The sequence below is a fragment of the Serinus canaria genome, chromosome 5, assembly GCF_022539315.1.
Source record: "Serinus canaria isolate serCan28SL12 chromosome 5, serCan2020, whole genome shotgun sequence".
NCBI lineage: Eukaryota > Metazoa > Chordata > Aves > Passeriformes > Fringillidae > Serinus > Serinus canaria.
This window is the reverse complement of record NC_066319.1, coordinates 18,844,407-18,871,955: the sequence shown is the minus strand read 5'-3', so window position 1 is coordinate 18,871,955 and position 27,549 is coordinate 18,844,407. Positions and strand designations below refer to the sequence as shown.

Below are 27,549 nucleotides of genomic sequence, written 5' to 3'. Positions count from 1 at the left end.
CACAGTTCTCAGAGGATTTATTTCCTTCATCTACAGAAGGAATAATTAGGACCAGCCCTAACCAGAATGATATGTGCTAAAGAGACACTTGGCAATTGTCTCCTAAAAATATTCCAGGCAAAATGCTTCAAACTAATTAGTACAGAGGCTGTTGTTGTTGACAAGGGACACACAAAAGTCCTCCCTATCCTATGAAAGACTGCAAAAGTACAGTTTTGGAGCTGGTATTGTGGAAAGGGTTTCACATCCACAAAGGTAGACATGACAGCTGCACATCCTTTCTCTGCTTTAATCAAATATTCCTTTTCAGAGCTTCAAGGAAATACAGATGAAACAATCAGCCTGCATTGCTTCATGAAAATATTACATTCCCATAAAACATACAGAGACTCTCTTAAATATGCTCGCTGCTTTAGACAGAATCTCCACTGGTCTGGATCACATTTATTTGAAACTTTTCAAGACAAAAGAATTAACAGAAGCTGATCACAGGCTCCTTAGCATTTTTAGGAGAGATCCTCATTCTTCTTAGGCACCAAGCAAGGACAGACCAAGATGCAGTGAGAGTTGTCAGTCACAGCTGATTTGTCTGCCAGCACCCAGAGGAAGGGCTGGACCTTGCTGGGTGCTGCACTTTTCACATGGTGGTTCTGTGAGCCAGGAATGGTCCTCAAGACCTTACTGGGTTGATCTGAAATGGAACCAAGCTGCTGTAGCTGCTGTCTGCATCTGGGGTAAAGCTGAGCTCATCACTCCCTGCCAGAGCCCCTGTGGAGCCCGTGGGAGGCCAGCAGAGCAGAGCAGGTCACACAGCATTCACCTCAGCCTGGCTTGGGATTTGCAAGCAGAAAAAATGATCACAGCACTCAACATGACTATCCAGCTGAAGACTTCTCTCCCACTAGCAGCTGGACTTACATCTCATCCTCAGTGTGGAATCAGGTTTATTTTGGAAGCTGATTTTAAAGTCCAATGTGTTTTTAGCAAGACTATTTCTAGTTGCAATTTAGAGATGGCATTTTCTTTAATTCTGATTAATCTGTTAAATAAATATGCAAATATATCAAGTGCTCTATATAAAAATACATACACACAACAAACAACCCCTCATAACAAAAGCAAGATTAATAAAAATATGTACTGTATTATACATATGAAATGGCAGTCTAGTTTCAAAACTAAAATGAAACAATTACACATAAGTCACAGGACATAATCTAAAAAGAATCAGCATATATAAAATAATGGCATTGCCTCTTGAGCATCTCTCATTTAAAAATATACAAAGAACCCAACCAGTGTTGCCTGTGCTTTTATATCCACTGACTGTAAGATAAATTATGAAGAAGTTTGTGGATTTCTTCATTCAATAGCTGAACAGGGAGATTAATAACGTGCCACAGACTTTTTTGGTTTTTTTAAAGAGAAGTTTAGCCTCCAAGACAGTGAAATACATCCTTCACACTGAGACCTATATTCAGTTAGGATTTAAAGATTTTTAATTCTAACTCTGGATCTCCATACTTAGTGGAATGAGTACCTAACACCAGTTTCAACAGAGCCTTCAGCAGATCATTTTGATTTCTCATGAGAAATAGAAAAGTGTCCTTAAAAACATTAAACAAAAATCAATGCACTGTTCACAAATGAAATATCTGACCTGCATTAAGTCAGAGAACATCCTGTGTGTATTTTAAAACATCACCTTGTCTTGGGACTTTTTGCCCAGGTGTAAATTGCCCTGAGCAGATCTGCCAGCAGATACCAGGGCACTTGAGCATTTCCATGAAGCACATGGGAAACTGCTGGAGGGCTGTGACTCAGAAATAAAATCAACAGTCTTGTGCTTTATGTTCCAGTAAAGATCAGTGCTGGCTAAAGTCAGTATTTAGCCAGCTGAATATTGATCCTCCAAACTGCTTCAGATGGAGAACATAATATAACATATTTTAGCAGAGCAGTTTCAGAGAGAGGGGCTATGGTCAGTGACCAGAACTCCTGAACAGCCCTGCCACAGAGCATCCACCTCCCACAGCTGACACAGACCAACATTTTTCCCTGCATTTCCTGGGGGGAGTCCAATTAGAAGTTACAATTCTCCCTCCATTCCAATAAGCTTTCATAAAAATGGCACAGACCACTGGCAGTAAATAATTGTTTTCCTGACAATTCATATCAATATAATGCACAGCATCATAGCTTCATACAAATACTTTACATATCAGACACAAAAGGACATAACAAAAGCATGTAACAATGCAGCTCAACTACTCTACTATATTACATGGCTGGGAAGAGTTTCCTTTCCTTTGCTTTGATCTTTCCTGTAGAAATTGAACTTCTGGTACCAAAAAGCCAGCAATGTTTCTTTTTGGTGTTTTTAAAAAGCTGATGGAAAAAAATGTAGATTAAATAGAATTCAGAGGAAATGAGTGAGATCATAGAAAAGCAGCTTTTAAAATATCAGTAATCTTGGATAATATAATAGTTATGGGGGAAAAAATTCAATAGGCTCAGCATCTCCTTAGTAAAATGGAGCACAAAATGGAGACCTATTTTCAGGAATAAAATACTGTCAGCTTCCCTAGTGATCTCAATTGCTTGATTTGTGCATATATGCTAGAGCTGGGGTCATTTTGTTTTATTCATTATCCTAACTAACAGGCTCATTAGAAACATGCACAAACTTGGACCAATGAATGAGGTGGGGAAAAGAGCAATGAACACCTCAAAAACTGAAGGATAATTGTACAGGTTGCTAGGAAAATAAAGAACAGAAGTTTATTATGTTTCAGCTCATGTTTTCATGCCTTTATTACCCCTCCTGAGAAGACTTGCTGTATGTCCATAGATATTTAATAATACAGATGAATAAATTTTGTCCTTCTGGGTTTCCTTTGTTGCAGACCAAGCCACACATAATTATAAAATGTCACTTTTTGTTTATACTGGCAGATTTTGAATGTACCCCCAGCTATTCCTGGCTGGAAGGCATTTCTGAAGGATTCTGCTGTTGCAGACATTGTAGAAGATGCCTTTTGGGTTTAAACTTGATTTTTTTTACTCTTGACATCTTTTCTCACTTATTTCTCCACCATGGCATGTTTAATACTTTAAATATCTGTAAGATGGAGTGACTGGATACTTCTTTATCTTCACACAGTGAAGACCTTCCATCTGGGGAATAATGATGTAAACTTGTATGCCTCCTAACATCCAGGACACAGTGAGAGTCCTCTGTGAAGGGACTGGGAACTGAAAGCATTACTCGAATCTTGGGGTGTGATTCAAAAAGCATCTGTCAATTTTTAAACTCAGACATCGTTGCAAAGTGATTAAAAAGAAATAGAACTTATGCTTATGTTCAAAAGACATCAGTAGCACAGTGCATCTGTGAATTCCTGTTCAAGTTCCACATGATTTTGGTTTCCCCAGCCCTGCTCTGCTTGGCAGTGTTGTACCATTACACTCCAGTCTTCATGTCAAACTCGTGATGATTTTGTGTTTCATTGACAGTCAGGAATTCATCACATGCTTGTGTTCGGTCATTTGACTGTTCTTTATGCACCAAGTGCACCATTTCTTGTGATTTGCTGATATCTCCATTCAATTCACTTGTCTTCCTGTCCTCCACTGCCCCTTTGCCATTGTTAATCACTAGCTTTTTCTTCTGCCCACATCTAGAAAGAAATAAAAATAGAATATTATAAATAGAGTAGAACAAAAATAATAAAATACTGAAGGTCAGTATTTAAGAAAAGCTGATTGGAAATTAAACTTGTGTATGCCAGTCCAGACTTGTATCATACAAAGCGTAAAGTTTCTCCATATTGCATGTTTTATTTTTGAAAGCATCCACCAATATATGCATAAAATTTATCAGGAGCTCACTTATCTAATTTGTATTCACTGTTACTACATGTGGCAAAAACATTTATTACTGAAGGCTAGAAATTTTTTTCTGTCTTTTGAATTTATTTACATTTATGAACTTTGTTAATAGCCCCACTATGAGGACACCTTCAAAATCCAGGCTTGGGACCACAGCTTTAAAATTCACAAATTCTTAAGCAAGCAGAAAATCTGGATCAAGCTCTCACCTCACTAAACAAGGCAACTGTTTTTTCCTTTGTATTAGCATGTCAAGCTTAGAAGCCAACCAAGAGTAAGGAAGTATGGAGAACTATTCTAGCTGCTGCCTGCAGCAGAGCTCCTTGGGATGATGTTCAGGTAGGAAATAGGTACTGTGCTTTTAGAGTTACTCTTGCTGCAGGGCTGCCCAATAAACTTTATATGTAGCTCTGAATCAGAACACACCTGCACACACACTGTCTTTTAAAGGGCCACCAGTCCAAAGCTGATGCACTCTGGTTATGATGGGCTGGGCATCCTTCAGAGCAGTAAAAAAGCACTACTTACACAGCTGTCAGATTTACTGCTTAGCTGACTCCCTGGCTACACAGTGCTGGACATCCTACTTGTCCTCAAACAGCCTCGTGTAAAGTGAATGTGCAGAGCCCAGCATGCCTAACGGGGACAATGTGTCTGGGAAGTTGGACTTTTAAGTCCCTTCTTCTTAAATGAAGCGTATTTATTCCTGAAGGACTGATTTGGCTGCTCAGTTTTACTAAGATGCTTCTGAAATAGCATTTTTTTCATGCCTACTGACTCATAGATGAGTCTGAATTTTATCTGAAGTAGCTCAGTTCACTCTGCTAATGTTACACACACCCTTGGGAATGATTTCCTGCTCTGCAGCCATAAAATGCCAAAAGACACCAACAAGGAGCTGTGGAGCCCCACAGCCTCTTAAAAGAGCAGCTCAGAGTGCTCTGCAACCAAGAGAGTAGGAAAAAATGTGCTCACTGCTTCCTGCACAAAAATCTCCACATGTTATATGGTCATTCTGATGAAAAAGGATTTAAAATCCAACATTCAAGTAGCAAATGGGTACTCTGTTAAAAAGCTCAATTTTAACATTTAAGTAGGAAAAAGCTGTTGAAGATAATTGGGAATTAACCTCAGAACAGGCCCCAGAGAAAAGAAAGAGGTAAGAATATTATAGCCCATCCTTTAGGCTAGAGTTTTTCCAATTTCCCAGGTAACTTTGCACAGATCATTGCATTACTTTTCACTCCTCAGCCTCCTCATCTGTAAAAGGGAGTACATAAAGCTGCTGAGAGCTCTGAGAGCAATGTTAGCATGTATGCTTGTGACTGCCAGCTGTGATACTGGCTCTTGCTCAGAAGAAAGAGAGTAGCAGGTTTCCACAGAATCCCTTGGGTCGTCTAGGACAGCCCTTCACAGTGCACACAGACAATGCTTTAATGGTGGAAGATTATTCCTGGCTCATCCTGTGCTTGTTACTGTCTATGTTCATCTCACCACTTCCACTCTCTGGGAACACGATTTTCCCATTAATAACTAATAGGCAGAGGGCCATCAATTTCCTGGGATCTATACACAGTTAGTTTCCATTTCCAAGACTGAATGGCTCATGTAGCTGCTGACTCCATGTGAGAGGCTCCAGGTGAGTGTGGAGGCTGATGTGTGACCTGTGCAGGACATGGACACCTGGGTCCCCACACCACAAGCCACAGAGCTTTGCAGAGGATGCCCTTTCCTGTGGTTTGCTCCTCCTTGAGAGAGCTTTGGGAAGAGAGAAGCGAGGCAGTGTGTTTGGAAGTGTGGAGGGGTGGCCTTACCTTCTGCGGCTGTTGACAGCAATGCACACGGCCAGGATCAATGCCAGCACCACGAGAGCAGCCACAATGATCAGCCAGTCTGCAGGGACAGACGAGGGAGGGCAAGAGAGCGTGTGAGTGTGTCTCATGGGGCTTTGCCATGTCACACAACTGCCTCTTCTACTTCCTATTAGCTGCCACACTCTTTTCCTAGCTTCCAGGAATGTTTGTTTGGTGTACACAGTCTTTCAGTGCAAATCAAACACATTTTCATCACTCAGCTATACACAGGCCAGCTCAGATGAAATACCCCATCACTGTTGTCACCTGCAAGGACTTTGGTGGGCATAGGTGAAGAGGAGCTGTTCCCCTGATTTACTCCAATGGCAAAAGAAAAAGCTTAGCATGACACACCTACAGTCTCAGGCACAGAAGCAGGATGAGTTTCAGCACATTTTTAGAAAAGCAGGTTTCACAACCTTGCCAGTAGCCTACTTTCTACTACCATTATAGCTCTGCTACCATTACAGATGGGGGTCCTCTCCCAAGAGCTATGGCCTGGATTTTCTTTGCTTGAAACAATTGTTCCTTGTTTAACAAGACTCACACATTTAATTTGCGACAAATTACCTCTTTTAATCAGTTAATTATTAGTACTCCATGGTGAAAAACTGATAGGCATTCGTTTCATAGCATGCTTTTCTTATATCTCCCTTCAGATCTCCCTGCAAATGATGAGTTCTCCAAAAAGTGCTTCAAAAGTTACCATCCCAAAATTTTCTGGGTGCTCTTCTCCATTTTCTTCCTGTGACTAATGCAATGCCTTGAAATGAACACAGAGTTTCACCTCTGGACTTGTTTGGCCTAAGTACAGTGGAATAATTACTTTCTCTGTTTTAAAAATGACTTTACCACTAATGAGTCCCAGAATATATTTGCATTCTTTTGCAGCTGTGTCATGGTGTTGGCTTCTTTTTATTCTGTTTTAGTCTGCACACTCTCTTCTGGAGAGCTTGTCTCAGCTGTTATTTTCACTGAACATTCTCATGGATATGATGCTATGCATATAACTTTACAAAGTTTTACTTGATTTAATTTTAGTTTTTAAAAGTTAATTGAACCCATTCCCCAAATGCAGGGTTTCTCTCATCTTAATATTGCTGAAAAACTACATGAGTTACAATGTGCTCCATCTTTCAGACTACTTTTGAAATGCTGAATATTATCTGCTCCAGAGCAAAGCCTGAACAACTGCATTTGACCTTCATTTTCATCTCTTACTTCAGTTCATAGGAAGAGAATTATGTCCTTGGATTTTTAAAACATTTGACTTCCAAAACCCACCTGGTACACGGGCCGACCTTGGCTGTGAGTCTATTTTTGTTGTGGCCGTCTCTCCAGGGGAAGTCGTGGATTCCTCATGTCCCTTGTGTGGTCCTTGGTTTCCATATACACTAGAGGTAGAGCCTAAAGAACAAAACACCCCAGCCATTAGGCCACATATGCTTGATGGATATTTAACAGCGACCAAGGAAGACTGCAACTTAAACAATGTAAAAATCACACTGTGGAAAGTCCAGGCTGCAGCAGTTAATGAGTTTTTACACTGAAAACTATCACACAGACTGTAAGCATGACACTCATCAGAATTATGGCTGGCTTTAATATTTTGAGAAGCAAAACTCATGGCTTTCCCCTCTTGTCTCCCTCATATGTTTCAGTTCTATTCTGACACAGGATAAAACTGAACACCTAAAACTCTAATGCTGCATAAAATTGAACAATAGTTCTCTGAATTCTTGTGACTTTGGCAGCTATAGAGTGGGACTCTAAAAATTGAAATTATTCTTTTCATAATATTAAAAAAGTGTTCTCTGCAAACTTAGATGTGGATCCTCTTGTCCTTTTTAATAAGTTGTGTAATTTGGTTCCAAGATGGTATTAGATATTAAATCAGTCTCTTATATTTTCTAAGCTGGCCATACTGCTTGAACTTTTAGGCAATTACATTCCTGGCCCATGCTATTTCCATAAGGGTATCCCAAGTCTAAAATTATCAGCAGACTATAGATAGAGTAATTTCATTTGGGACTGCTGCTTCATTATCACTACAAAAAATATATCACAGATCTCCACCTCTCTGAATTCTTCCAGACTCTAAGAAATTAAACACTAACTCGAATCAGCTGTAAAGTTCTTTTTCTTTATCACACATTACAATTAATTTCTGCCCAGTATTTCTGATCTCATTTCCTAGTAACAGCTGGGAAATGCAAAACTGAGAAACATGTTTTATTCCCCCTGTGAAGCACAGCCAGCAAGCAGCTCATGAATTTTCCAGATGTTTTTATTATTTTTATTAACAAGAAACTTATTGACTGGCGTGTTGTTTGGTGCTATCTCACAACAAAGAACAGAGCACAAATGAAGAGTCTTGATCTAGCAGCAAAGAAAGCTAACCAAGAGGGACCTACTAACTTGTCTACACTACATCTCAGCAGATTTTTGAGCTTTTCCTCCACAAAACCCCTTAGAAAGGCAGACATTTTTTAAAATTTGTGTGCATGGAAACATGATGCATTTGCAGCTCTTCTGAGCACTGAGAAGAAGCAGCAAGGGTCAGCCACGTTCCCTGTGGTTCTGGCTCTGGGGAGGTGCTTGCAAGGGGCAGGGAGGGAGCCTCAGAAGCCCTCCACATTTCATTTTGGTAACACACCAGATCTTTTTCTTAACAGACAGTTGTTTTTTCTAACCCTTCAGCAGACTGACTTGTTATGCTGTGGACACTTGGACGCTCAGTGTGGTCTGACCACAGCTTAAACATTGCTGTAGAAAAACAGCAAGTGAAAAAAAAGTGGTACAGTACGTCAAACCATTCATTTGATCAGGGAAGGCCTTTAACAATCCATTCATGAATCTTTTCCATTCCATCTCACCTATACTGGGCAGCATTACAAATGAATGCACCCTTCAATAAGCTTTCTGATAACAATGGTGGTGTCTTAGTGGTTCCTGTAAACTGTGCTCTTAAAAAGCACCAAGAGAAGGTAAATGAAAAGAGGAAGAGCTTGGAGAAAATGGCCTTCTGAGCCTTTTGCCAGGGTACTGACAATATTCCCACTGAGAAAGATATTCCCACTGGAAAAGATTCAAACCTGTTCTTACAGGTTTTATGTGCTCAAAACAGAAAGGTAGCAAAAATTTTTTCATAGTGTGTAATGTCTGCACATAAAATGAAGAAGGCAGCTTCAATTAATTAGGTGAATAGGGCCTGTGAAATGAAAGAAATGAGTTTTAGTAGGAAGACTTTTTTTAAAACAGATTTAGCTTTCCAATAAAATTCTGACAAATACATAATTTGCATTTATAGTGCTATGCCTATGTCAAAATACTATAACCAGGCAATTTTGTTAGAGTTGAATTTACTGGTTTATACAAAATTCTTGAAAAAATAATTAGCCCAAGTTCTACCTCACAATATATTAGTGTGAAGTAGAACTTCATAATACTAATGAATTATTAAAAGAATTAGATTTCAAGTGTTTTCTGTATAATGCTGTAAAAATATAGGTACATAATCTTGTTTATATGCAGTGAATATCCACAGAGCATTGGTGAAATTCTGCTCTGGAATGGTTCCACTAACTTCCAAGAAAATGCATGAAAACAGTCTTTGGATTAGCTGAATTGGGAAAAAACCCCTTACTGTTAGGATGGTTATTTGTGTGGAAACTACATTTGGGAATACAGAAAAGTCCCTTCATTTCCCATGTTATTAGCATGTGACCACACATTCAAAAAACCACCAAAGGCTGCATGTAGTATAATAGGCAAACACTGTGAACTGCACTAACTTCATCAGAAGAATAACCCTCTGAAAAACAAGGCTGCTCACAAATGAAATGTCAGTTACAGCTACAAATAATCACTGGAAAGATACCAACAGAACATACAGCTAGGGAAAAAACTGTGTCACAGAGAATCACCTTTCTTTTGTACTTATTCAGCTAATTTTAAAGGTTACAAAAGGTGAAAAAGTGACAGATAGTTAAGGGTTACATAGCTGTCATTTGTGCCCCTCAAAACAAAGAAAGACAAATGCTATCACAAATGCATGGGCACGAGCAGAAAGTTTTCACTTCTTCATTTCAATACTTGTGTTACCACAGGCTGATAACAGAATATAAGAAAAGCTTATTTGCAAAACACTATTTTCAGCCTTTAACTAATGATTTTACTAGAAAGAGATCCCATTCATGACATCTTATCAGCAGGTTAAACCAATAACAAAGGAAATCAAAACATGACAACCATTTACCGTTATGCTTAGTACACATTTTTGGACAACAGCCATTGTCCACCATAACAGCTTCCTGATGGATAAATGAAAAAGGTTATAATTAACTATTCTTACTGGTAGTAAGAGGAGTCTGCAAGGGAATAAAACGGTCCTCAATGTCTGAAAAAACTCCAGGTATCCCATGGACATGGAAACCATCTGTGGTGTTTGCTGGTTCACCTTCCCTTCCAGGTGCAGTGCCAGGTGCCAGTGGCTCCTTGGTTGCTTTCTCTTGGTCAGCATCATCCACGGACTCTGTGACTGCCATGATGGTGGCATGATCAGGGAGCACTCACAAAAACCACCACCCACATCCTTTCCTGGGCCACAGCAAACCAGAGAGCACCTTCACCTTCCTCATGCAAAGCACAGAAGGGGGGGGAAAGGACATGAAGGGCTCTCCTTCTTCTTCCACACTGTCACTGGCTTCTGAGAGACCCTTCAGCTCCACATCTACGTTCAGCATGTTGGAGCAAGATGTTGGTGACATACACAGATCCCAGTGACAGATGGAAAGGGGAGACCTTTAGAGGAAGAGACTTTAGCAGCAAGAACCTGACCCTGTAACTCAGGAGTGAGCAGCCTCACCTCTGTCAGTCTTGCCCTGCAATACACAGGGGAAGAGAAGTAAGAAACTGATGGCAGAATTTAAGGGATGCAATTCTTCTGTGAATGCACTGCCCTCACTGCTGGGACACCACTGCCCAGTGATGGTGCCACTGCTGAGTTGCAGGATCAAGTCATCTGATTAACCTGGCAGAGCACCTCCACCACACCAGTCATGGTGCCAAAGCATATCCAGCCTAATCCCACTGATGCACAAGAAGGGAAGACGAGGCTGGGGATTCGGAATCACCAAAGTGCATATCTCGCAGAACATTTGGGAGATCATCCAAAAACATGCTTCAGCAAAGGTCAGAAACCACCAAGCACACCAGCAAGGAGTCCCTTAGGCCTCGTCCACAGATCCTCAGACAGATTTTTCACTGCAAGTCCACACTAAGAATGAAGATCCCCAGGATGAGAAAGATAGTGAAAGGAGCCATCTTCAGCAGAGATAATGTCTCATTTCCCACCAGACATGAGAAATGAGAATGATCCATTATTCTTGCTGGTACCCATCAGAAGAGAGTCATTACCAGCTTTGGTCACACTGGCTGTGGTCCTGTGGAGGACTTCATCTCTGGGCGTATCCGTGGGATTTGTGATGCCCTCAGTGCCCTGTCCTGGTGCATCATCTGAAGGCAGAGGTGCTTGAGTTGGCTCTTTGTGGTGGGCACCCTCAGGAGAGGAAGCAGATGTTACCACAAGGTGAGGTGCCCATGCTTCCTGGGTTATATCTTCTGGTGCCAGAATGTCAGTGGAGGCTGTCACTGTTGTGATGATGGCCAAGTTAACTTCAAAAACATTTTTAAAACGCACCTTATATGTTACTCCCTCTTTATTTTTAGTAAACTCTACCTTTTTAATTTATTTGCCTATGTAGACTATGAAGAAAAACAAAACAAAACAAAACAAAGCCACAAGCAAAGATTATCCTCTGCACATGACACACTCTCTTTGACATGTCTCTTCCTTCACTACAGCAATATTGTTTTTAGAGTGAGTATAAGAATTCCTGTTGTTACACAGGAATTCAGATTAGAATGACTTAATTAATAACATCTGAAAAAATTCCAAAATCACACTTGGGTTTTCGTATTTGCCACTGACCTGTTGGACCTCATAAAGCTTGAAAACAGTGAACTGGGAAATTTTACAGAATCTCATTCATATTCAGAAAACATAAGCAGATGACAGAGAACACAAACTTTCTAATCTACAAGCTGTATTTATAATCCACACAATTTGTAGTTTTCATAGCTCTCTGTCAAATCCTAAATGTTGAGGATTAAATAACCCAGATAAAAATCGATTTAGAGGAAGAAAAGCAAAAGGATAGCAGCTATTTTTTTCTTTAAATGTCTTTTTTAGAAAATGCAGGAAGAAAAGATGCAAGAAGTTCCAAACAACTACAGTGTGATAAAAAAAAATCTTATTGTATTAAATAAAAAAGTATTTTGAATGAAAATAATTTTAAATGGATAAGATACAGAGTTTGGGAATTTAAGTTAGAACCTTGCATCACTACATGAACAAACTCCAATAAATTATTTCAAATTTTACAGTATTAAGAGAATATGTTGAAATATTAAGACCAGGAATGACCAGACATGAAAACCAAGCATTTACACTACCAGCCACCACCAAAAAGCAACTGCTTTCTCAGTTAAAAATACACCTGAGCAAAGTCAGGGGACATAAGAAACAGGGCACACAGGAAAAACAATATCCTTAAGCAGACAGGAATTCTTGTTGGGATATTCACATGCAAGAAAATCATAAAAACATTTGCACTGTAATTTCACAACAAGAATGCACACTTTGAAGATAAGAAAGACAAGGAGAGAAGTCGGTTTCAGAAGAAATAATGTCTCATTTCACACCAGACAGGAGAAATGAGTACAATCCATTATTTTTACTGGAACCCATTGGAGGAGAGTCATTACCAGCTTTGATCACAGAGGCTGTGGTCCTGTGGAGAACTTCATCCCCAGGGGCATCCGTGGGATTCATGCTGCCTTCAGTGCTCATTTCTGATTCATGATCCCAAGGCAGAAGTGATTGAGTTGGCTCTTTGTGGTGAGCACCATCAGGAGAGGCAACAGCTGCTATGATGGTTTAACAACAGATGATTTAAGCACAGATTATTTAATAGCTGTTAATTCCACCTGTGTGCTGCTGTGGCCTTTCCACTACCATCCCATCCAAGGCTCCTGCTCCCCTTAAAGCACTGTTACCCTTTTCTTTCCACGAAAAGGGCAGAGAAGGGGGACCTTGTGTACATCACCACTGCTCTCCCACAGTTTTGGTGAGACATATCCATTCTTGCCTGCTTTTTTACTTAATCAAAAAGGGCTGTGGGCCCAGGGAAAGACACAGAGGCAGAAGCCAGAAGAATTCCCTGACCTGCATCCCAGGCTACCTACAGAGTCTCAGCTTCCTTGGCACTGTCACTTGCTGCTGCAGTGTGTTTCACATTACAGGCATCAGTACTGAAATACTGACAGTCAAGAAGACATGAAGGCCTTTGCTTCTGCCTCCACACTGTCACTGGCTCCTGAGAGACCCTTCAGCTCCACATCTACGCTCAGCACGTTGGAGCAAGATGTTGGCAAAATATACAGATTCCAGGGGCAGATGGAGAGGAGAGACCTCCAGAAGAAGAGATCACACCATGTTTTTAGAACACTATTTTGATGTTATAAATACTGTGTTTTATGAGAATGCATTGCTGTGTCATGCCAGTTCTATAGATTCCAGCCTCTGATCATTCTATGAATGAACCAGAGGGATAAAGATTTCAAAAAAGATTTCAAAAAAGAAAAGAACACTCTTTCTCCAAGTAAATATTCACAATCTGAATGCATTAACCTCTTGAGGTACAATTATGAATAAGTATGGATTTGACTTTATGACAAAGACAGTCTGGCAGTACAAAATAATATAACTTATGTAGTGAGCTGGATGCAATTTCACAGTCATGCTTCACTAAGGAGTGAAAAGCCCTATAAGTGGTGTTGGCAAGTAAAGAACAAATATTTTATCAAACTAAAATTGAAGTTAAAATTGAAATCTTCTGTTTTACCACCATCCAGACAGGGCACAGAGAAAATTAATCACCCTACAGTTCATGAGATTATTTTAAGAGATCAGTAATTACTCCTGTCTACAAGTTCATGCCATATCTGTCCAGGAGAGGCCACCTGAGAGACAGAAGTGATGCAAGATACATAACAGACATTATTACTAGTACCTGTAGAGGTAGAGTCTCTTTCATGATTGCTCTCTCTGGAAGGAGTAACTCTATCCATTACAGCAGGCTCTGTGGCATAATCCTGTCCCTGCTCCCAGCCTGGATACACCGGTGGCTCTCGCTCCGAGTCATTCTGTTTGGCCCCACGGCTGGGGACCACAGCTGTTATGGTGATGGTGAAGCAATTATGAACTCAGTATATAAAGATCCATTTCTCACATTATTCTCCTCTTCAGTTCTTGTCTTTATGACAGGTCTTGCTCACATGTCTACTACATTTAATGGCAAAGAGATGTAAAGTAGATTTGCTTCTCGCCCAAATCCTTCCTCAAACTGAGCACATGCTTTTCAGAATCAAGGTTCTCAGAGGTATTTATCTGAATCTTGCTTTCAACTTTGCATTGTTGAATATTAAAGCAAAATTCACTAATGCAGAATTAAAAACCGCAGACGTAAATAACTGCAAGGATATGACCCAACAGTAAGATTTTAATCACAAAATTTGAGTATGTTGACTATATCCAATTTCTTCTCCTCAAAGTTTCACTGTTTCATTAGTTGCAGCATCTCCAGGAAAACACACAAAGAGGTGTGACAAAGGGTAATGCTAGGTCATGGTTCAGGTTTGTGAATGGTGCACGCAAGGAATAAGACAGCATACAGCTGGAAAATATCTGAGCTTGTAGTTATTTAGAAAAACACCATCCATGTCACCTGACCTGCAGATTTTATTACACAATCAAAGCAAAAGAGGACCCAAATAGTGTAAAAAAGCCTAAACCTTCTTAACCCCTTCAACCCAATAAGGGTGGGAAAAAAACAGGATATTTCCCACAGTGTGTTACAATTTTAATTACAATTAGGCCATTATGTATTGCTATAGTAGTCTGGTATAACAGATTATCAGAGACCTGTATTTGATAATCCACAAGAGCAGATGATGACTGGGGTGCATTCACTGTTGGCAGTGCTTAGTACAGGACATCTGTCATTAACTCGTAACTTTGGCACACTCACAGGAACAGAAATTAAAATATATTAATTTTCAGTTACCACCTTGACAGTATTATCTTGTATGTTTCAATTGATTCAACCAATGAAAGAGAGAAGCCTCACTCTTATTCTGTATTATGCTTTGTTTTCCCTTCATATTGCTACAGTTCAAAAGTGGGATGAGTAGACATTTGAGAAAATTTTTGTAGATATAACTGTCATTAACAAAAACTGGAAAAAAAAATGCCAGGGCCAAGAATGGCTTGCAGCAGGGGAGTGAACACAGTTGCCAAAGGAGTGAAACACGCAGCACACATTATTATTTTTCCATTTAAGCCTTCTCTGTTTCCTGCAGACAAAACCCTGGCAGATAGCTTGTTGAAAGCTTGTGACTGCATGACACACAACACAAAACACAGGAGACAGTTACAGAATAAACCTTCTAAAGTTCTTGACATACAAGAAAAATAGAAGAGAAACATCTGGGGAAAGTCTGAAGAACAGACTAATTTAAAAAATAATCATATCAAAATTGCTGAGGTTTATTCACAGAATCTGTATTATGGCCTCAGAATGCAAAAATGATAGTAAAACATCCTAAAACTAAATCTTTAGAAAACCGTGAAAATTTACTAAAATGTGACCTGCAATATTACCTGTAGAAGTTTCCTTTCCAAAATAATTTTCACCTGCAGTAGGAAATTCTTGTTCAAGTTCAATACTGCCAGTGGTATTTGCAGGATTTTGTTCTTGACTGATCCCTCCAGAATGAAGGCTGTGTAATAGCGGATGTTGGGTTGGTCCTTGATGTTTTTCATTTTCACTTGTAACTAGTGCTGGTAAGATTGTGATTGAATCAATAATGATCAAAATACTCAACAGCATAATTTTATCCTTATCATCATAGTCTACATAACAAGGGTATTTGGCTTTTGCATTTTGGCTTTTTCTTGTTGTTGCATTTCATATGAAATGAAAGATGAAAGGATACAGAAGTCCTTTGGAAACCTGATCACACAAAAGCATCACCAGGAGCAGCAGAAGTTTTAAGTATATTGGAAAGGATCCCAAAGACCAGTAGAAGATAAGAGATATCTGAGAACTAGAAGAGCTCATAGAAACAATAGCTTGCATCTCTATTTCATATTTCTTAATACAAACTTAACTGTTAAGTGTGTTTGTATTCTGTGTTTTTAAAGTAAAACACTGATGAACCTTTTCTTTTGAGTTATCTCAATTGCATAATTACAAAGCTGGCCCTAAGGATATTGCAATTTCTTCTGAGATTGGATGAATTAAATAAGCAAGTTCATATAAGTAGATAAGCATTCTTATTTTGAACTCAATAATAATTAAAGCTCTTACCAATGAAATTAATTCATTGCTTACTCTTTAACTTGCTGGTGTTTACACAGCAGAAGATGCAGTCAGAAATCAGCTGAAGTACCACCACCATAATAGATGTTCTAACAAAGGTTTAGAAAAGATACATCAGTAAACCTAAGATAAGCATAAGAACTCAGCTGGAAATATATTTGCCTTAAGTATCAAATATTTCCATGAATGGTATATGAAAGTAAAGCTAAGGTCCTCAATCAGAGCATGCAAAGAATGAACTGGATGTGTCATACATGTCATAAGTTACCAGGGAGAGAAACTATGCTATTTCCCAAGAAGAGAGAAACCAGAGGAATATTTATCTTCACATTCAGGCTATGAAATATTTGTAAAGACAGCGTTCATGCAAATGTAGTTAATTATTTTTAAATTAAACCGACTATAAATATATTGTCTTACAAAAAAAGAGGTAATATTAATCAATGTATGAATACAACTGATCTAACAATACTCCACCACTAAAAGAAAGTTATCACAAAAAACATTTCTGTGTGATTACAGAATCAGTTCTAATGCCAATGGCATAATCTTCTGCTGTTCAAAACAATCTCAGAACCAGAAAGACACAGAAAAATAGCTTGAGGATGCACTCTGTAGCTTTTGCCTACAGAATTGAACATTTTGGTATCTCAGTTGGCTACTGGCACTAACAGTGGTAGCAAAATTTTCACCTCCAGTTCATCTGGAGGTAGTGTATTATCCTTTGTAGGACAATTTATGTATTGGAAACACTAGCTCCATTTTTTGTCTTTTGTCTCCAGATTTTACAGTAGAAATTTGGAAGTAGAAAAACGAATTTTCTTCCTCACCAAAAGTTACAGTCTGGTCAGTTTTATTGCGCACTAAGGGCAGTGCAAATTTTAAAACACCAGAGATGTGAGGAGAAGTGGCAAGAAATGAACTTTAGATACATAAGATAGACTTGAAATGACAGATGAATGTTCCAGATGCCACCTTTGAGGGCTCTAGTACAAATAATGTAAAGGAATTACTCTGAACTGATGAACTGACTCTAATGGTGTGGGAATTGCAAACAACTGCACCCCAAGTGTCATTCTTCACTGAATTATATCAGAAATCTGAGTATTATCTGAAATGCTTGATTGCTTTACCCCTGCTAGCAGAGCTAGAATACTGCTCCTCTTCATCTGTAAAGGTGGGGTTCCAATGGTCTTGTGTGGTGATTTCCAGAAGTGTTTCGTGTTGAGAGTCCACAGCTGTTGGGACAATGGAGGATTCAATGCTGACAATGCTCTAAATCTGCTGTCTGTGTGTGCCATAAAGGTGATGGAAAATGGAACTTCTTGCATAGCCTAGCTGTAGTCTCTTCACTCTTCTTATCAAATCCCTTCACATCAAACCAGTTGCTCTTTTCTTTGCATTGGACAGATGCAAAACTTCCCAAGAAAAGAGGGAAAAACAAGCAGCAGAAGAATAATGTACAGTAGAAGCAATGCAGAACCATTAGAGCAATTGTAGGAATTTAAACTCATGTTTTAAGAATAATGCTGGACCTAAGGAATATGGCAGGTATCTCAATACACATAAAACATGTTGCTGAGCACTCAAGAAGTACCCAAGAAGCACCATGTTAGAATATCCACTACTGAGCAAAAAAGTGAAGGTCAACAAAAAAATGAGAGCACCTTGACAAGCAGCAGGAAGCCTATATTAGTCAAGGAAGTTATAATACAATTAAAAAGATAAAACAGAACTTCTACAAGAGTCTGTGACCGGAGACTGAATAGACTTTCACCCATGGATCATGCAGACACCACTAGGCTGTCAAAGGTATGGAATAGAGTACATCTGTGAGACAAGCTACCAATGCAGAGTCTCAAAGATAAATAAACACCAAAACTATCCAAAGAATAGGAAAAAGCATAAGAAGTCCCAAAGCAAGATGAATTCCTGATTTTGCATTTTCTACTAAAAACCAAAACCACTGTTGAAAAAATGCAAATACTGCACTATCTTCAAAAAAATAAAAGGCTTATGAAGAGTGACTGCTGATTAAATAAGAGCACAGACAACAGACACATTAAGATGTACCTAAATTAAATAAAATTACAGAAATAGAACAGATTAATATCTTTGTACAAGTAAGAGCATTAGAGTACAGTCATTAACAGCAACATCTATGTTAAAAAACCCCCAGGCCTGGGGCCATTCCCTGGTCATAAGGCCAAGTAGCAGTCTGTGCACTTCAGTGACACACAGCATTTAGCTTTGACCTTCATATGTGGTGTTTTTCTGGTTTTCAGACAAAATTATTTCACCTATGGAGGGCTTTTCAATTAAAGAAGAGTCCTCAGATGACCACTGTGGGACTTTCCTATGAGGAAAATAGGGCTATGTTTTAAAATATCTCAGTTATAATACTGGATGATGCCTAGACATCTGAGGTCACAAAACAACTGAGATGATGTTAGAAGCCTGCATATGTGCAGAAGGCAGCAAATGCAAGACTGTATTGTTGACAATTCCCAATGAATAAGGGACGTGGGGTTTGGCTTCCAAATTGTGCCTGATCATCATCAACAGAGAGGAAGTCTGCTATTGAATAGATGTAGGATATATATATCATGATGTAGAATTATTTTAGCACTAAAATAAAACAATGGAATAAAAGATTTTTTTGTTTTGTTTTGTTTTGGAAAACATTGAAAAAATGGAAACATTTGAACAAACATGAAACTGAGACATTAATTTTAAGTAGTGAAAAAACGGATATTATTTTCTGCTAGGGATCTGAGATAATTTTCCAGTCACAAAAGATGTATTTCTGAAGAGAAGAGGTGATGAGAAGATCATCCAATTTTCACAAAATAAATTAATAACAAAGCAGGTGGAGAATCAGGTAAGACAGGAAAAGCAAAACAGAAAAAATCTAAAGACAACAGAAGTTCCTTACTCATACTCGGAGCAGTCTCATCCTTGGCCACACTCCTGCCCCAGCCTGGAAACATTGTGGGATGCACAACCTCCTCAGAAGAGTCCTCATCATCTGAATCACTGCCACTGGAGGTCACACCTGCTGTGATGATGTTAAATCTGCCATGAAGCCCTAACCCACAAGGCCTTCTGCTGGTGGCACTTTAGCTTTCCTGCCTCCCAAAATCACAGCCTTACAATCACAGAGGAGAATTTACAGCCCCGTAAATTCCCAGGGGCCATAGCTGCTCCTGGCCTTTTCACTCACAAGGGATTCTCCACTCTGACATGGCCCTGCTGAAGCTGCCCCTCGACAGCTCTTACATACATCTTGGGACTCTTTCCATGCTCACAGCATACAGCAGGTAGAGCAGAGCACTGGCTTGAAAACCTTTCCTTCCTCTCCTCTACAAGTCCTTCTCATTGGAACAGCCTGCTCTGAGACTGCTTCCAAACAGGAAGAAGGACAGACCCAGGTGCACACTTTACACAATGACTCCCATACTCATCCCTTTCAGACAGGCAGAATGGCTCCATGGCACAAGGACAGTGTGCACAACTCCTCTATTGCTACCACATCTACAGTCTGGGACAGGGAGCCCTGGACTTTGATTTTCCTGCTTCAAGCACGGTGCAATGAACAGCAGTGACAAATGCCACACATCCATCCCCCCTTCCACCTAGAGCTTGGGCACCGTGCTGCCCTGCTCTCTGGTAATTCAGCCCCTCATCCAAGCAGCCTCTGAGCATGGCATTCTTTACCCCTGGTTGCTGCCGTGGGCTCTTGCGTCTTCTCTCCAGGATTCGACCACCACCAGTTGTCTGGGAACGGATTCCACCAAGCTTGGGTGGTGGTTTTCTCCAGGCTGTCATGATGAGGCCCTGGAGCTGTTAGGACATGGCTCATTTAACCAAGATCTTGGGAATCCTTCTTGAGAAGCAACTCTTCCTCCAGCAAAGTCCAGTCCACCAGCAGCAGCACCTTGAGCACGCTCATGCCCAGAGATGGATGTGAGAGCAGGGCGAATGCATGAACCCATGCTGCCATTACATTCCTCCAATGCCTAGCCAGATGCAAGCACTTTTGGCAGTCCCAGGAAAGAGCGTGCTCCCTTGAGAGCAGCCACCAAAAAGCCTTGTGGGCTTTTCACCCCTCCACCTTCCATAAGGTTAATGAGTCCATCACCGGCTCTGACAGCAGGAGAGAGTAGTTAGTCTTGGAAATAGAGCCCAGAGTGAGGAACATTCACCAAGTTGACATAAAATCTCATACAAAAGATGGAAGAAGTATCCATGATAGGCAAAAGGAATACCCAGAGATAAGCACACCCAGAGAAGAAAACTGGTATTCTACAGACAAGCCCATGAAGCCAATGCTGCCAAGGACCTGAGATCAGGACCAAGGCCATTCCTCTCAAAAGACACATGCACTCCCCTTGGCCTGATGCTGGCAGCTAAATGCACGCCAGAAACTCCTTTCAGACATCACACACCAGTACAGCATGGAGAGATAGGAGCAGCTTTACTTGCATCCTGTGACCAATGCACAGCCTATTCTCAGAACACAGTATATCAAATAGCAGGATACCTACATTTAAGGCCAATATTTAAAGATGGAAAGAGACTTCTGCTTAGAAAAACTACAGGAATCTACCGTCTTTTCATGCACCATGCTAAGCAAGCAAACTAATTGTTGGCAGACAAAGAGAAATAATCATGCCACTTCAAGGATGTTGGAAATTCCCTACAAAGTGAAATCAGTCCTCGACTCCCAAGAAGTCACAAGGAAAATCCACCAGTCAAATGAGAAGGAAGATAACAATTCAAGAATCAAAAGAAGGTGGTGTTTTTAGCTATATGGTACCCAAATGTTGTAAATTGAGCTTTTTTGTGAGATGGAAAGTGTGTTTGAAAAAGAGCTGATGAGATCATCCAATTTTCAAACAATATATGTACACCTAAGCAGGAGGAGATTCAGGCAGGACAGACTAAAGAACAACCCAACCAAAGACAAGAGAAGTTCCTTACTCGTACTCAGAGCAGTCTCCTCCTTGGCCACACTCCTGCCCCAGCCTGGAAACATTGTGGGATGCACAACCTCCTCAGAAGAGTCTTCATCATCTGAATCACTGCCACTGGAGGTCACACCTGCTGTGATGATGTTAAATCTGCCATGAAGCCCTAACCCACAAGGCCTTCTGCTGGTGGCACTTTAGCTTTCCTGCCTCCCAAAATCACAGCCTTACAATCACAGAGGAGAATTTACAGCCCCGTAAATTCCCAGGGGCCATAGCTGCTCCTGGCCTTTTCACTCACAAGGGATTCTCCACTCTGACATGGCCCTGCTGAAGCTGCCCCTCGACAGCTCTTACATACATCTTGGGACTCTTTCCATGCTCACAGCATACAGCAGGTAGAGCAGAGCACTGGCTTGAAAACCTTTCCTTCCTCTCCTCTACAAGTCCTTCTCATTGGAACAGCCTGCTCTGAGACTGCTTCCAAACAGGAAGAAGGACAGACCCAGGTGCACGCTTTACACAATGACTCCCATACTCATCCCTTTCAGACAGGCAGAATGGCTCCATGGCACAAGGACAGTGTGCACAACTGCTCTATTGCTACCACATCTACAGTCTGGGACAGGGAGCCCTGGACTTTGACTTTCCTGCTTCAAGCACGGTGCAATGAACAGCAGTGACAAATGCCACACATCCATCCCCCCTTCCACCTAGAGCTTGGGCACCGTGCTGCCCTGCTCTCTGGTAATTCAGCCCCTCATCCAAGCAGCCTCTGAGCATGGCATTCTTTACCCCTGGTTGCTGCCGTGGGCTCTTGCGTCTTCTCTCCAGGATTCGACCACCACCAGTTGTCTGGGAACGGATTCCACCAAGCTTGGGTGGTGGTTTTCTCCAGGCTGTCATGATGAGGCCCTGGAGCTGTTAGGACATGGCTCATTTAACCAAGATCTTGGGAATCCTTCTTGAGAAGCAACTCTTCCTCCAGCAAAGTCCAGTCCACCAGCAGCAGCACCTTGAGCACGCTCATGCCCAGAGATGGATGTGAGAGCAGGGCGAATGCATGAACCCATGCTGCCATTACATTCCTCCAATGCCTAGCCAGATGCAAGCACTTTTGGCAGATCCAGGAAAGAGCGTGCTCCCTTGAGAGCAGCCACCAAAAAGCCTTGTGGGCTTTTCACCCCTCCACCTTCCATAAGGTTAATGAGTCCATCACCGGCTCTGACAGCAGGAGAGAGTAGTTAGTCTTGGAAATAGAGCCCAGAGTGAGGAACATTCACCAAGTTGACATAAAATCTCATACAAAAGATGGAAGAAGTATCCATGATAGGCAAAAGGAATACCCAGAGATAAGCACACCCAGAGAAGAAAACTGGTCTTCTACAGACAAGCCCATGAAGCCAATGCTGCCAAGGACCTGAGATCAGGACCAAGGCCATTCCTCTCAAAAGACACATGCACTCCCCTTGGCCTGATGCTGGCAGCTAAATGCACACCAGAAACTCCTTTCAGACATCACACACCAGTACAGTATGGAGAGATAGGAGCAGCTTTACTTGCATCCTGTGACCAATGCACAGCCTATTCTCAGAACACAGTATATCAAATAGCAGGATACCTACATTTAAGGCCAATATTTAAAGATGGAAAGAGACTTCTGCTTATAAAAACTACAGGAATCTACCGTCTTTTCATGCACCATGCTAAGCAAGCAAACTAATTGTTGGCAGACAAAGAGAAATAATCATGCCACTTCAAGGATGTTGGAAATTCCCTACAAAGTGAAATCAGTCCTTGACTCCCAAGAAGTCACAAGGAAAATCCACCAGTCAAATGAGAAGGAAGATAACAATTCAAGAATCAAAAGAAGGTGGTGTTTTTAGCTATATGGTACCCAAATGTTGTAAATTGAGCTTTTTTGTGAGATGGAAAGTGTGTTTGAAAAAGAGCTGATGAGACCATCCAATTTTCAAACAATATATGTACACCTAAGCAGGAGGAGATTCAGGCAGGACAGACTAAAGAACAACCCAACCAAAGACAAGAGAAGTTCCTTACTCGTACTCAGAGCAGTCTCCTCCTTGGCCACACTCCTGCCCCAGCCTGGAAACATTGTGGGATGCACAACCTCCTCAGAAGAGTCTTCATCATCTGAATCACTGCCACTGGAGGTCACACCTGCTGTGATGATGTTAAATCTGCCATGAAGCCCTAACCCACAAGGCCTTCTGCTGGTGGCACTTTAGCTTTCCTGCCTCCCAAAATCACAGCCTTACAATCACAGAGGAGAATTTACAGCCCCGTAAATTCCCAGGGGCCATAGCTGCTCCTGGCCTTTTCACTCACAAGGGATTCTCCACTCTGACATGGCCCTGCTGAAGCTGCCCCTCGACAGCTCTTACATACATCTTGGGACTCTTTCCATGCTCACAGCATACAGCAGGTAGAGCAGAGCACTGGCTTGAAAACCTTTCCTTCCTCTCCTCTACAAGTCCTTCTCATTGGAACAGCCTGCTCTGAGACTGCTTCCAAACAGGAAGAAGGACAGACCCAGGTGCACGCTTTACACAATGACTCCCATACTCATCCCTTTCAGACAGGCAGAATGGCTCCATGGCACAAGGACAGTGTGCACAACTCCTCTATTGCTACCACATCTACAGTCTGGGACAGGGAGCCCTGGACTTTGATTTTCCTGCTTCAAGCACGGTGCAATGAACAGCAGTGACAAATGCCACACATCCATCCCCCCTTCCACCTAGAGCTTGGGCACCGTGCTGCCCTGCTCTCTGGTAATTCAGCCCCTCATCCAAGCAGCCTCTGAGCATGGCATTCTTTACCCCTGGTTGCTGCCGTGGGCTCTTGCGTCTTCTCTCCAGGATTCGACCACCACCAGTTGTCTGGGAACGGATTCCACCAAGCTTGGGTGGTGGTTTTCTCCAGGCTGTCATGATGAGGCCCTGGAGCTGTTAGGACATGGCTCATTTAACCAAGATCTTGGGAATCCTTCTTGAGAAGCAACTCTTCCTCCAGCAAAGTCCAGTCCACCAGCAGCAGCACCTTGAGCACGCTCATGCCCAGAGATGGATGTGAGAGCAGGGCGAATGCATGAACCCATGCTGCCATTACATTCCTCCAATGCCTAGCCAGATGCAAGCACTTTTGGCAGATCCAGGAAAGAGCGTGCTCCCTTGAGAGCAGCCACCAAAAAGCCTTGTGGGCTTTTCACCCCTCCACCTTCCATAAGGTTAATGAGTCCATCACCGGCTCTGACAGCAGGAGAGAGTAGTTAGTCTTGGAAATAGAGCCCAGAGTGAGGAACATTCACCAAGTTGACATAAAATCTCATACAAAAGATGGAAGAAGTATCCATGATAGGCAAAAGGAATACCCAGAGATAAGCACACCCAGAGAAGAAAACTGGTATTCTACAGACAAGCCCATGAAGCCAATGCTGCCAAGGACCTGAGATCAGGACCAAGGCCATTCCTCTCAAAAGACACATGCACTCCCCTTGGCCTGATGCTGGCAGCTAAATGCACGCCAGAAACTCCTTTCAGACATCACACACCAGTACAGCATGGAGAGATAGGAGCAGCTTTACTTGCATCCTGTGACCAATGCACAGCCTATTCTCAGAACACAGTATATCAAATAGCAGGATACCTACATTTAAGGCCAATATTTAAAGATGGAAAGAGACTTCTGCTTAGAAAAACTACAGGAATCTACCGTCTTTTCATGCACCATGCTAAGCAAGCAAACTAATTGTTGGCAGACAAAGAGAAATAATCATGCCACTTCAAGGATGTTGGAAATTCCCTACAAAGTGAAATCAGTCCTCGACTCCCAAGAAGTCACAAGGAAAATCCACCAGTCAAATGAGAAGGAAGATAACAATTCAAGAATCAAAAGAAGGTGGTGTTTTTAGCTATATGGTACCCAAATGTTGTAAATTGAGCTTTTTTGTGAGATGGAAAGTGTGTTTGAAAAAGAGCTGATGAGATCATCCAATTTTCAAACAATATATGTACACCTAAGCAGGAGGAGATTCAGGCAGGACAGACTAAAGAACAACCCAACCAAAGACAAGAGAAGTTCCTTACTCGTACTCAGAGCAGTCTCCTCCTTGGCCACACTCCTGCCCCAGCCTGGAAACATTGTGGGATGCACAACCTCCTCAGAAGAGTCTTCATCATCTGAATCACTGCCACTGGAGGTCACACCTGCTGTGATGATGTTAAATCTGCCATGAAGCCCTAACCCACAAGGCCTTCTGCTGGTGGCACTTTAGCTTTCCTGCCTCCCAAAATCACAGCCTTACAATCACAGAGGAGAATTTACAGCCCCGTAAATTCCCAGGGGCCATAGCTGCTCCTGGCCTTTTCACTCACAAGGGATTCTCCACTCTGACATGGCCCTGCTGAAGCTGCCCCTCGACAGCTCTTACATACATCTTGGGACTCTTTCCATGCTCACAGCATACAGCAGGTAGAGCAGAGCACTGGCTTGAAAACCTTTCCTTCCTCTCCTCTACAAGTCCTTCTCATTGGAACAGCCTGCTCTGAGACTGCTTCCAAACAGGAAGAAGGACAGACCCAGGTGCACGCTTTACACAATGACTCCCATACTCATCCCTTTCAGACAGGCAGAATGGCTCCATGGCACAAGGACAGTGTGCACAACTGCTCTATTGCTACCACATCTACAGTCTGGGACAGGGAGCCCTGGACTTTGACTTTCCTGCTTCAAGCACGGTGCAATGAACAGCAGTGACAAATGCCACACATCCATCCCCCCTTCCACCTAGAGCTTGGGCACCGTGCTGCCCTGCTCTCTGGTAATTCAGCCCCTCATCCAAGCAGCCTCTGAGCATGGCATTCTTTACCCCTGGTTGCTGCCGTGGGCTCTTGCGTCTTCTCTCCAGGATTCGACCACCACCAGTTGTCTGGGAACGGATTCCACCAAGCTTGGGTGGTGGTTTTCTCCAGGCTGTCATGATGAGGCCCTGGAGCTGTTAGGACATGGCTCATTTAACCAAGATCTTGGGAATCCTTCTTGAGAAGCAACTCTTCCTCCAGCAAAGTCCAGTCCACCAGCAGCAGCACCTTGAGCACGCTCATGCCCAGAGATGGATGTGAGAGCAGGGCGAATGCATGAACCCATGCTGCCATTACATTCCTCCAATGCCTAGCCAGATGCAAGCACTTTTGGCAGATCCAGGAAAGAGCGTGCTCCCTTGAGAGCAGCCACCAAAAAGCCTTGTGGGCTTTTCACCCCTCCACCTTCCATAAGGTTAATGAGTCCATCACCGGCTCTGACAGCAGGAGAGAGTAGTTAGTCTTGGAAATAGAGCCCAGAGTGAGGAACATTCACCAAGTTGACATAAAATCTCATACAAAAGATGGAAGAAGTATCCATGATAGGCAAAAGGAATACCCAGAGATAAGCACACCCAGAGAAGAAAACTGGTCTTCTACAGACAAGCCCATGAAGCCAATGCTGCCAAGGACCTGAGATCAGGACCAAGGCCATTCCTCTCAAAAGACACATGCACTCCCCTTGGCCTGATGCTGGCAGCTAAATGCACACCAGAAACTCCTTTCAGACATCACACACCAGTACAGTATGGAGAGATAGGAGCAGCTTTACTTGCATCCTGTGACCAATGCACAGCCTATTCTCAGAACACAGTATATCAAATAGCAGGATACCTACATTTAAGGCCAATATTTAAAGATGGAAAGAGACTTCTGCTTATAAAAACTACAGGAATCTACCGTCTTTTCATGCACCATGCTAAGCAAGCAAACTAATTGTTGGCAGACAAAGAGAAATAATCATGCCACTTCAAGGATGTTGGAAATTCCCTACAAAGTGAAATCAGTCCTTGACTCCCAAGAAGTCACAAGGAAAATCCACCAGTCAAATGAGAAGGAAGATAACAATTCAAGAATCAAAAGAAGGTGGTGTTTTTAGCTATATGGTACCCAAATGTTGTAAATTGAGCTTTTTTGTGAGATGGAAAGTGTGTTTGAAAAAGAGCTGATGAGACCATCCAATTTTCAAACAATATATGTACACCTAAGCAGGAGGAGATTCAGGCAGGACAGACTAAAGAACAACCCAACCAAAGACAAGAGAAGTTCCTTACTCGTACTCAGAGCAGTCTCCTCCTTGGCCACACTCCTGCCCCAGCCTGGAAACATTGTGAGATGCACAACCTCCTCAGAAGAGTCTTCATCATCTGAATCACTGCCACTGGAGGTCACACCTGCTGTGATGATGTTAAATCTGCCATGAAGCCCTAACCCACAAGGCCTTCTG

The 27,549-nt window shown here is 41.8% G+C and overlaps 1 protein-coding gene across 50 annotated transcripts in view; it reads right to left on the bottom strand.

The window, feature by feature from the left end:
* Positions 1 to 275: 275 nt before the first annotated feature.
* CD44 (CD44 molecule (Indian blood group)) overlaps positions 276 to 27,549 on the bottom strand; it is a 56,201-nt gene continuing 28,927 nt past the window's right edge. The window contains exons 8-25 of one of the 50 annotated variants that reach the window (XM_050975770.1): positions 27,377 to 27,499; positions 26,111 to 26,236; positions 25,329 to 25,451; positions 24,063 to 24,188; positions 23,281 to 23,403; positions 22,015 to 22,140; positions 21,233 to 21,355; positions 19,967 to 20,092; positions 19,185 to 19,307; positions 17,383 to 17,487; positions 15,529 to 15,708; positions 13,880 to 14,041; positions 12,573 to 12,734; positions 11,163 to 11,396; positions 10,099 to 10,284; positions 7,029 to 7,151; positions 5,706 to 5,784; positions 276 to 3,680 (exon numbers count right to left, since the gene is read on the bottom strand). In XM_050975770.1, coding sequence (XP_050831727.1) covers positions 3,464 to 3,680; positions 5,706 to 5,784; positions 7,029 to 7,151; positions 10,099 to 10,284; positions 11,163 to 11,396; positions 12,573 to 12,734; positions 13,880 to 14,041; positions 15,529 to 15,708; positions 17,383 to 17,487; positions 19,185 to 19,307; positions 19,967 to 20,092; positions 21,233 to 21,355; positions 22,015 to 22,140; positions 23,281 to 23,403; positions 24,063 to 24,188; positions 25,329 to 25,451; positions 26,111 to 26,236; positions 27,377 to 27,499 — 2,567 coding nt within the window. In that variant the 3' untranslated portion in view covers positions 276 to 3,463. The remainder of the gene's footprint in view (positions 3,681 to 5,705; positions 5,785 to 7,028; positions 7,152 to 10,098; positions 10,285 to 11,162; positions 11,397 to 12,572; positions 12,735 to 13,879; positions 14,042 to 15,528; positions 15,709 to 17,382; positions 17,488 to 19,184; positions 19,308 to 19,966; positions 20,093 to 21,232; positions 21,356 to 22,014; positions 22,141 to 23,280; positions 23,404 to 24,062; positions 24,189 to 25,328; positions 25,452 to 26,110; positions 26,237 to 27,376; positions 27,500 to 27,549) is intronic. The other 49 variants (XM_050975771.1, XM_050975776.1, XM_050975774.1 and 46 more) reach the window with 49 other exon arrangements.